General features: G+C 42.2%; 2 protein-coding genes and 1 pseudogene across 2 annotated transcripts; all 3 read right to left on the bottom strand.

The window, feature by feature from the left end:
* Positions 1–405: 405 nt before the first annotated feature.
* LOC140928742 (uncharacterized) lies at positions 406–1,341 on the bottom strand. Its single transcript, XM_073378529.1, has one exon. The coding sequence runs from the start codon at positions 1,339–1,341 to the stop codon at positions 406–408; it is 936 nt and encodes a 311-aa protein (XP_073234630.1).
* Positions 1,342–2,871: 1,530 nt separating this feature from the next.
* On the bottom strand, positions 2,872–3,550 carry LOC140928734 (uncharacterized; annotated as a pseudogene).
* Positions 3,551–9,710: 6,160 nt separating this feature from the next.
* LOC140928727 (uncharacterized) lies at positions 9,711–10,739 on the bottom strand. Its single transcript, XM_073378508.1, has one exon. It carries the CDS (start codon positions 10,737–10,739, stop codon positions 9,711–9,713), a length of 1,029 nt encoding a protein of 342 aa, XP_073234609.1.
* Positions 10,740–11,120: the final 381 nt, after the last annotated feature.

Genomic DNA, 11,120 nt, shown 5'->3' with positions numbered 1-11,120 from the left:
ACTTACGTTTGATCTTGACTCCAGGGGTTAAAAGAACTCCAAATCTTCTACAGATGTAATAACTCCGAAAGTTCTGTGATGGACTTCTTACAACGGAATAAACGTGCTAAGGAAAAGAATAATCTAATGCATGCCTTCTGACCTAAAGGAAATAAAACTGAATAAAGCTTTGTACGCCTAGCCAAAAAACGGATATACGATGATCATGCAATAAAATAAACAATGCTACAATCATGAAAGAAAAAACAGTCCTTGAATGTAACTGATTAAAATGTCATTTTTCGCGGATGACGTGACACTCCTCGCCCAAGGATCTCTGATCCTTGCTCCTGTTTAATTATCATCTGCGTTCTAGGGAAACTGCTCCGCTGGTGCGGGTATGAGAAGGACAAGCTCCCTAATTGGTCACAATAACGTCTTCTTTGCACCGCCTTTCACTGTCTCCACTTGGGCCTTCGTTACTCGACCGTCATCACTCTCAATGGCTTCTGAAACTCTGCTGATGGGCCAGTCATTTCTGCAAGCTCCCTCCTCTTTTACAAGAACTACGTCTCCTGTGCGTAGATTTCTCTTCGGCTCCTCCCACTTGGTCCTGGTCTGCATGCTTTGAAGGTACTCGCGCCTCCATCGTATCCAGAATTGGTCCGTAAGGTACTGGACACGTCTCCAACGGTGTCGTGCGTAGACGTCAGGTGGAACAAAGTTGCCAGATGGCGGGCCAAGTGAGCGTGTCTTGATAGTCAAAAGCATAGAGGGTGACAGCGGTTGAGGTTCATCTGCATCTTTTGGTATAGCAGATATAGGGTGGGTGTTGACTATCGCGGTCACCTCTGCCACAAGTGTTACGAGTAGTTCGTGTGTAAGTTGATGACTGCCAAGCTCCGCTAACATCGCTTCTAATACACGGCAAATGGTACCTATCTGGCGCTCCCAAGCGCCACCATAATGTGAGGCATGTGGTGGGTTGAAGATCCACTCACACCCATGGTTGTTTATGTAGCCTTTCAGTTGACGTTGGTCCATCTCACTCAGGGCGTCTCCCAGCTCCGATTTTCCACCAATGAAATTGGTACCCCAATTGCACCTGAGAATAGGAACAGGACTGCGAAGTGCAAAGAATCTTCTCAGGGTGCAGATGAAGGAACTAGCATCCATGGACTCCAGTAGTTCAATGTGGATCGCTCTGCTACTTAGACAAGTGAACACCAGTCCCCAGCGTTTGGAGTTGGCTGCGCCTCTGGGTGTCTTCCAAGAACGTATCATCCAGGGGCCGAAAACGTCGAACCCAAGGTTTGTGAAGGGAGGGGCTACTTCTGTTTTGTCTGCTGGTAGGTCGGACATGCGCTGTTGTATCACTGGTCCTCTCAATTTCTTGCACGTAACACACTTGTTTAACTCCCGTGCTACAGTATTGTGGCCTCCAATCAACCATTACCCAGCTTGGCGGATGGCACGGTGTTTAATCTGACAACGTTGGTGGTGGACTTGTCTGTGGTAGTGACGTGTTATCAGATCGGTAACATTGTTTTTTCGGTATCAGAACAGGGTGCTTTTCTCCTAACTCTAAAGTAGCGCGTCGAAGACGGCCGCCGACTCGTAGAACACCATTATTATCCACAAAAGGGTCTAATAGTACAGCTTCGAACTCTTTGGAACAGTCTCCAGTTTGTTGCTCTCTGCAATCCTTCAGTCCGACTTCAATTCTTCTGAAAGGCTTTCACTTTGTACGGCACAAATTATTATTGTCATGGTCTCCTGAAGTTCCTTTGCCGTTGGCTGCCGCATCAATTTTGTGTTCTTGGTGCAATCTCAATCTCTTCCTGACTCTTGTTCTTTCTCTGTTTGAACTCCTTGATAACTACGATCAAATTTGCGATTGCACGTTGCAGGAAATGAAGGCTCGAAAATCTTGAGAACCTGTCTGCTCCGAGACCATGGTGCTTGCTGGTTTACGTTTTCAGGCTCACGGTGTTCTTTCGTACTTCCAGATCGTTCTCATTTAATGGAATCTCGTCCTCTTCATCTTCTGCTGCTCTTCTGTTTGGGTCTCTTAAGAAGCTTGGTCCGGTTAGCCAGTCCCATCCTGTGAGACTTTGGGCATTCAGGCAACGTGTACTCAGGTCTGCAGGGTTCTCGCTTGTACCGACATACTTCCACTGCTTGGGGCTGGAAATCTTCGGGATTGTTTGTACACGGTTAGCGACGTAAACGTAGAACCTCTGGCTCTTGTTCTGGATGTAACCAAGGACGACGTTTGAGTCCGTGTAGAAGGTGATCTTGTTGATCTCCATGTCTATCTCCTTTACGATTTTGTTAACTACTTGCGAGGCAAGGACTCTAGGCGGGGGATGCTTGTGGTCTGCGCAGGTGCTACCTTTGACTGACCGAACAGTAAGGCCGTGCAGATATCTCCCCTATCGTTAAAAAGTCTTAGGTAAATTGAAGCTCCAATTGCGTCCTTGCAGGTGTCCGAAAAGGCATGGATTTTGTCTTACGATTTTCCGAAACTAGCTGGGTGGTAGCAGCAGGGTACTGAAACGTTTTCCAAATGAGGAAGCGAATTTCTCCAACGTTGCCACTGCGACAATAGCGTGTTTGGTAGAGGGTCTTCCCACCATAATGGTTTTTCCTTATTGTTTTTCTTCCCCAAGAGTACTAGCTGCTGAAGCAATAACTTCCCTTCAAGTAGAACTGGTACTGCGAGGCCTAGTGGATCATAAATTGAATTTACAACCGATAGTACTCTTCTTTGCGTTGCGTGAATGGCTTTTCGGGAAGGCAGACCTTGAACATAAAGGTGTCTTCCTCAAGGTTTCAATAGACTCCTAGAGAGCGTTGTGCGGGAAGGCTATCGTGCCGAAGATCTAGATCTCATACTTCCTTTCCCCTATCTTCGGCTGGGAACGCCTCCATGACTTCAGCTGAGTTGGATACGACCTTATGAAGCTTTAGGTTAGCGGTGGATAACATTTCTTGAGTCGCGGTGACAAGATCGATTGCTTCTTTGGTAGTGGGCCGTGATGTCAAGCGGTCGTCAACATAGAAGTTAGAAGTTACGGTGCAGAAATTCGGCTGCATTTTCTCCAAACTCCTCCTCGCCGTCAGCTGTGGTCTTTCTTAAACCAAACGTAGCAACAGCTGGGCTTGGTCCATTTCCAAAGAGGTGAACATTCATTTGGTACTCCATTATCCGTTTGCCGGGTGTATTGTCTTTGTACCAGAGAAAATGTAGGAAGTCTCTGTGCTCTGGATCAACTTGAAAGGAATGAAACATCTTTTCAATGTCACACACGACAGCTATTATCTCCCTCCAAAAGCAAAATAGAACTCCTAACAGGCTGTCCATGAGAGCTGGACCTGGTAATAGCTCTCCGTTCAGCGACACACCTTGGTATTCGGCTGAAGAGTCAAAGACCACTCTGATTTGAGTTGGTTTCTTCGGGTGGTAAACTCCAAAGTGCGGAAGCTACCACACCCGACCCGACTGGGGCTTAGTAATTTCTTCTATTGGCACTGGGGAGGCGTGGCGTTTTTCGATGATCTTTCCCATGAACTCCACGTAGTCCGTAGTCGCGGTGACAAGATCGAGTGCTTCTCTGGTAGTGGGCCGTGATGCCAAGCGGTCGTCAACATAGAAGTTACGGTGCACAAATTCGGCTGCATTTCCCCAAACTCCTCCTTGCCATCAGCTGCGGTCTCTCTTAAACCAAACATAGCAACAGCTGGGCTTGGTCCATTTCCAAAGAGGTGAACATTCATTTGGTATTCCATTATCTGTTTGCTGGGTGTATTGTCTTCGTACCAGAGAAAATGTAGGAAGTCTCTGTGCTCTGGATCATCGTGAAAGGAATGAAACATCTGTTCGAAGTCACACATGACAGCTGTTGTCTCCCTCCAAAAGCGAAATAGAACTCATAACAGTCTGTTCATGAGAGCTGGACCCAATAATAGCTCTCTGTTCAGCGACACACCTTGGAATTCGGTTGAAGAGTTAGGGTGGCATTTAGGCAGATTTTGACGTGCGAGTCTGGTGACAATTTGCTGGTTTACCAATTTCAATGTCTCAATTAGCTGGCTTCCGGTGACGTCTATTAAGGGGTTGATGTGATAACTTGCTCTGTATTAAAGGGAGTATCTTGTTGCGCTTTCTTATTTGGCAGATCTTGATTGAAAGATTGACTTTTGGGTACTGCTGAAGGCAATAAAGGCTTTGATTGTTCTAGGGTATTTGACGATTCTTGTGTACGTCCGGGGCGTGATTGATAATCCGTGGGTGGGGGGTTAAGTATGGGAGAGGAATGTACCCATTGTGAAGTGCACTCTTTGTTTTTTATTCTGGGAGCTTCAAGTGATGGCAATTCGGAATCTCGCTCCAACTCCTGTTCTAATAGGGCTTCCTCAAATACTTTTAGCTTCGCATTTGCCACAGCAGCTTTTTTATCTGCTTCTAGTATCTAGTAAGAAGGAAAACTACTGAATTTACAAGCGTGACTTACGTCTGATCTTGACTCCGGGGGTTAAAAGAACTCCAAATCTCCTACAGTAGTAATAACTCCGAAAGTTCTCCAAAAGCTCGTTACACTGTGATGGAGTTCTTACAACTGAATAAACCTGCTTAGGAAAAGAATAATCTAATGCATGCCTTCTGACATAAAGGAAATAAAACTGAATAAAGCTTTGTACGCGTAGCCAAAAAAACGGATATACCATGATCATGTAATAAAATAAACAATGCTACAATCACGAAAGAAAAAACAGTGCTTGAATGTAACTAATTAAAATGTCATTTTTCGCGGATGACGTAACATGCAGTATCATTAGATATAGGTTGGAATCCGGTCCCACACAAAGTCTTGTTTTCAAGGGCAACCCCCTCCAATCTCAGGTCCTGAATGGGCCTCAACTCATAATCTGAACCCACTACTAACCAGGAATTAAATTCGTGCCCATGGCTACCAAATTTAGCTTTGATTTTTTTCTTCTTTAGATGATGTTTTAGCAATTGTCTGCATATTTTTCTTTTATATTTTTCTGTAGTTTTTGTCAAAAATACTAATATTAAAGAAGCAGGTTTACAGGGATTTTATTGCTTTGTTCTAAAATATCAAAGTAACACAAGCAGCTTGTTCATTACAAATTTAAATTAATGTTTTATTCTACTTTGTTCAAAAATTCAATATTCAAATAAAAATGATTGTAACCATCTGTCTATTTTTGTTTTTGTTTGATTGTTTTACCAGTCTACAGAGTGGTGGACAGTGTCTCTACCCATGTTCAATGTAAACTTTTTAAAGAAGATGTTACCTTAACGGACGGGGTATATCACAACAAGTTCCTTGACACCATGGGCCAATCATTAAACAAATTTAGATTTGAGCTACATCAAAGTTCAATATTTCTGCTATTTGTTGTGTTCTGGCCAATGGGTACCGTGTCTTATGCTCTACTTTGATATAAACTGTTACGGTCCAATACAAAGTTCATAGTATGCTACAAATTCTCTGAACCATGGGCCAATCATTTAGCAGAAATCTTGACTTAAGGTGCATCAAAGTACAAAATTAGTATTGCAACTCTAGCTTAGAATAATAATCATTAATGGGTTGGGTGGATAAGTTAAAGAAATAACCTTGTATCACAATTTACTGCTGCAGAAGAAAGAATTCTTTTTTGTGGGTGTTGATCCATTCATTAAGTTGACCAAAGTCAAGTTCACCCAAAATGTTTCTACTGAAATTTGATATTTTCTGGTACTTTCGCTCTGGTGTGAAGATGAACCTATCACCTCTTTCATGTATTTCTTTGAGAAGGAGCAAGAAATCTCTGTCATCGTTGGCACTAATATGATGTCCACTGGGTTGATCAATTCCCAGCTCAGTATCCATATTTCTTAAAATTTCTTCTAGTGCTGATATTGCCTCACTGCATCGCTGCATTGATTTCTTGGTGACATTGACTCCAAGGCATTTTAACATCTCTTTCAAAAGATTGTTCAAGTGTTCCAGTCTCAGATCCAAGGAGATATTGTGCCCCTTTCCTCGTTTACTATTAACTGTTCTATTCCATTTAAGCAAATGACAAAGTCTTTTGGATGAAAGGTATGTTGAAAAGAAGAATGGCTGCAATGCAGCGAATGCATATTTAGTGTGCTTCTAACCGCGGAAAATTAGAATAAAAAATTTCCAGCACCTTAAAATCCGTTCCCCATCCCCCTCTTTAACTGCATCATCAAAATTAAACACAGTCAAGCCAAAATTCAAGCGTGCAGTGGCATAATTGTACCTGTCATCTATTTTTTGTTCTGCTGGTGTGGTTTGTTCTTCTGATGTGGATTCTGCTGTGGTGGAGGAGTTGCTGGATTCTCCCACAGGAGAGGTGTAACAGAATGCACTCTGGCTTCATGGGTATCTCATGCCTTCTCATATCTGTACTCCTTGCCACAAGCACTACAGTGGTACACTTTTGGCATATTCATTACTTCGGCTGAGCGCGAAGTAAAGGATTCGCGACGCTGAGGAATGTATCAAAGTTGCAATTTTTTGACAAGATTGGGCAAGCAAAGTCTGTAGGTTTTCGGCTCTATTCGGCTATTTGACGAAGTAAAAGCCGAATTAGTTCGAGATATCTCGAGGTCACTTCGATTTCTTTGATTTATTCTTTAACTTTTTCGAGGAAGGAAGAATTATTATTTTGGCTTTCCCAGGGTTTGAACCAACTCACCTGTGTGACCCGTCAGATCAGAGGAGACTCTAAATTAAGGGATTAGCCGATTGCGCTACTGCGACCCAAGGTAGTTTGGCATATGAAAAAAAAGGTATGAAATGATGCACTGGTTTCGGGACAAGATTGGACGTGCAAGTTCGTGATTTTTCGGCTTGTTTCAACTATTTCACGAAATGAGATCGGACTACTTCGTGATATCTTGAGATCACTTTGACTTTAGTCTTTAATTACTCGACGAATAAATAGAGGATATTTCGTGGCCGCGCAGAGACACGAAATTTCTCTTCGGGTGTTGAAAAACATTTCATGAGTGAGCCCTCCTTTCGAACTGTTTTATGATGAGTTTAAAGTTACAAAATGCTGCACAAAGACATTTTGTCTTTGTTGAGTGTTACGTAGTAAAATTGCTTTCATGCGTTGCGTGACTTTCTCGAACGTTCTCTACGTTTTTGGATGACCATGAATAATTAATTAGGGCATGTTTACATTTCAGCATGAGTCAGCAGATTTGCATCAGTTACTGAAATCATAAAATATGTCGAAAAGCTACTACAATTCGCCTGTTTAATATTTTCTAGAACCTTATGTCAAACGGTATACAAGTTCTAAGTGAGTTCTTTTGACGAACTAGGTTTTTTCCCACGAGCTGGACTGCTGTGTTTAGTCAAGTGTGACGAAGGTCGATTTTCAGGTTCTGTGTTTACAAGTTCGCAGAAGCCGTAAGATATCTGAAGTTCAAGTGAGTGTGTTATTATTGGTAGAGGCTGTTTAGTTTTACTCAAAGTTCAAGTCAAGTTTGTGTTGGCGGATGCTGTGTTCTAAAGCTCTGTAAAGGCTATGTTCCTTTGGTGTTAAACTTCCTTGTGTTAATCCGACATCCCTGCGTGCTGATAGTCCGTTAATAATTATCCTCAAAACATTCGAACTTGTGACTTTGAGTTTTAGCCAATTCCATGCTCAACATAATTGACTCCTTACCCATGCCTTACATATCTTTAATCAGTACATGAGACTGCCATGCTGTTTTTGAAGCCTGATGTGACTAAGAAAAATAGAGAATTGTTTTTTAGAAGAATTTTTATGGAGTCATCAGAGCATAACTGGGCAGGAGCCCATCAAATTTGATGGGCTCCTGAACTGGGCTAATATCACGGAGACAATTTGTCCTGAAATGCTAGTTTTTGGCAAGTAGGCCTCTTGGATGTTGCTCTTTTCAGAATATCCTGACAAATCCCATAATTTCACACCTTACTCTTACCATATTTGATTTCTTACTATTCCTCCGCATTTACAATTAATTAGTTCCACAACCACGACGCCCAAGTGTACGGTAGCTCCGTAGTGTCTTGTTTCTATTATTTCATCTCTAAGTGACTGGTGGAATTGCTCTTGATCATCCATGACATATTTTTTCAAGATTGCCTTTACTTGCTCATGAAGCCAAAGTCGTCTGGTACTTCTTGTTCCTTGCAGGATGGACGCAGGGATGAACTGATCAACAGGATCCTCTAAGGTCGTCATTCTGAAATGCTTCTTTGTTGCGGTTACAATAAAGGCATCCGTCTCAAGCTTAACGTAGTTTTTGCAGTAATTAAAATTGAATAATTAAACGAGACTTACCTGTAAGTTGAAGTTTGATTGAGATTCTACCGTAGCATTTGCAGAAATGAAGAGATCACATGTGATAGCAAGTCACGTGACTTCGAGCTCAGTCTTGAAAGCATTTTTTTTTTTTTTTTTTTGAGGAGTCCTGTAGACCACCCCATAGATGAATAGTAAATATATGGTGTATGCAACACCATAGGATGATATGAACAGGGGGAGGGGAAGGGAGGGATGTGATCTCTTCATTTCTGCAAATGCTACGGTAGAATCTCAATCAAACTTCAACTTACAGGTAAGTCTCGTTTAATTATTCAATTCTACCTCGCATTTGCATACATTCTGAGATCACATGAGATTTTAGAGCTCTATAGGGCTCTCAAAAAAAATAAAGAATACACATTCCAGATAAGGAAACGTAAGCATGGCATTTATTACCAAGGCACTAATTCTTTCCCAGTACACTGTTGGCAAAGGAACTATCATTTAACAGTGGTTTGTTATAATAAACAGCAAACACAGAGCTTGAACGCCAGCCAGCTGTGGTCATAATTTCATCTAGAGGAACATCAGCTGACTTTGCAGCAGAAGTGGCTGCACTTCTGGTGGAGTGAGGCTTAAAAACAGAAGTATTAATTCCAGCGTCAAGCATAACTTGTTTGAGCCACCTAGAAATAGTGTCTTTAGAAGCAGGCCCATGAGGCTTGCAGTGGCAAATCAGGAGTTGAGAACATGAACCCCTTAAGTTAGAAGTTCTAATAAGATACTCTTGTAACAATGTAAAAACGCAAAGAGTTTTATCATGGTCATATTTCTTCAACACAATAGGTGGCAGGTGTCTTTGCCGGCCACCATGAGCACTTGTTTGCTTTAGAATGGAAGTAATTTGAAAAACATATTCTCCATCTTTAGATTGCATGTCATTGATCGACAGCAACTTAAGAGTCTGTGTTCGTTGTGCAGTAACTAAGGCCAAAATCATAGTCAGTTTCAAAGTCAATTGCTTCAGAGACATTTCCTTGGTGTCAGGATAGCCCTTGAGGTGGCTGAGAACAATTTGGGGGTTCCATGTTTCCACATATCTGGGGAAAGTTGGTTTCCTGTTGAAAGCACCCGACATAAAACGTGAAATAATAGGGTGTTCTCCTACTTTGAAGCCATCAATATTGATGAAGGAGGAAAGAGCACTTCTAGTGGTCCCTAGAGCACTGTAGCTAAGCTTTTTGGACTGAAGAGTGAGAAAGTTCAACAGTTGTGGTAATGAAGGTGTTGTAATGCTGATCTTCTGTTCTTTACAGTAATTTATCCAAGCTGATAGCTGGATCTGTATTGCTTCTGGGTACTTTCTCTCCAAGAATCAATAATAATGTTCAAAGTTTCACCAGTTATTCCTTGCAGCTGGAGGGATTTCCTGACACAAGACAGCCAATCAGTCGGAGCTTGGGGTAGAGGGGATGGACGTTCTTGACATCGTGGGGAAGGGTCAGGGTTGACTTCTGCAGCTTTATTCGGTGTAGAGGCGCCACTAGCATTGACATTACTCGTGGGTACCAAAACTGTTTTGGCCAGTCGGGGAGAACTAGGATTGCTGTTGTCTCAGAGAATATTATCTTCTGAAGTACTTTCCCAATAACACTGAAAGGTGGGAAGCAGTAAACAAGTTTAAACACAGACCAGTCAAGTGTAAAGGCATCAATAAAATGGGCACATGGGTCAGGTTTCCATGCTGCGTAGCAGGGCAGTTTTGCATTCAACCGTGATGCAAAAAGATCAATCTCAGGATTACCCCATTTGGTAATTAAGCTGTTATAAACATGAGTGTCTAATGACCATTCCGTGTCATCATGAAAATGTCTACTTGCTAGGTCAGCTTCAACATTAAGTTTTCCAGGTAAATGGGTGACAGCTAAGGATATGCCCCTGTCTTTGCACCACATAAGAGTTTCTCTTGCAATCTCATTACAGTCCCGAGAGTGAGTGCCACCCATATTTCTCAAGTAGGAAACCGCAGTTTGGTTATCAGACAATACTTTGATGTTACAGTTTGTTAAGTCTGAGCACAAGGACTGAAGGCCAAACAGGACTGCTTTTATCTCCAAATAGTTTATGTGGCACATACTCTCACTGTGGGACCATCGCCCATTTGCGGCAAGGGAAGAATTTTCAGTAACACTTCCCCATCCTTCTAGAGAGCTATCACATTTAAGGGTTAATTTGTATTTCATAGGCCGGACAGGGCATGGATCATTGTCAATATTTGAAAGCCACCAAGACATGTCTTTCTTAGGTATATCAGAGATGAGCATTCTGTCATCTAAGTTCCACCCATTCGTCTTTAAAGCATCAGTTTTGTCATTTTCAAGAGCACGGTAATACAGTGGGCCATATTTGACTCCAGGAAAACATGACACCATTTACCCAACTACAGATGCAACCTCTCTAATAAGAGGCTGCTCTGTTCTGAGGAGCTGTAAAATGGCTGATTTCGCTTTATCAGCCTTGTCCGATTTCATAGAGACTGTCATCACAACCGAGTCTAAAATGAAACCCAGGAAATTGACTCTCTGGGATGGGACAAGTTGGGATTTATGAGAATGGATAGTGAATCCCAGAGACTGCAACAATGTAATAGCCCTTTGTATAAATATGACCAATGTCTGAGGGTCATCGGCAAAAAGTATAATGTCATCAATTTAAATTACTAGAAGCACCCCATCCTCCCTTAATTTGGCAAGGGCAGGTTTTAACAATTTGGTAAAAATTCTGGGTGCACTAGAGAGGCCATTAGGAAGGCA

Source organism: Porites lutea, chromosome 1 (assembly GCF_958299795.1).
Source record: "Porites lutea chromosome 1, jaPorLute2.1, whole genome shotgun sequence".
NCBI lineage: Eukaryota > Metazoa > Cnidaria > Anthozoa > Scleractinia > Poritidae > Porites > Porites lutea.
The sequence above is the reverse complement of the archived record's forward strand: the minus strand, read 5'-3'. Positions and strand labels throughout refer to the sequence as shown.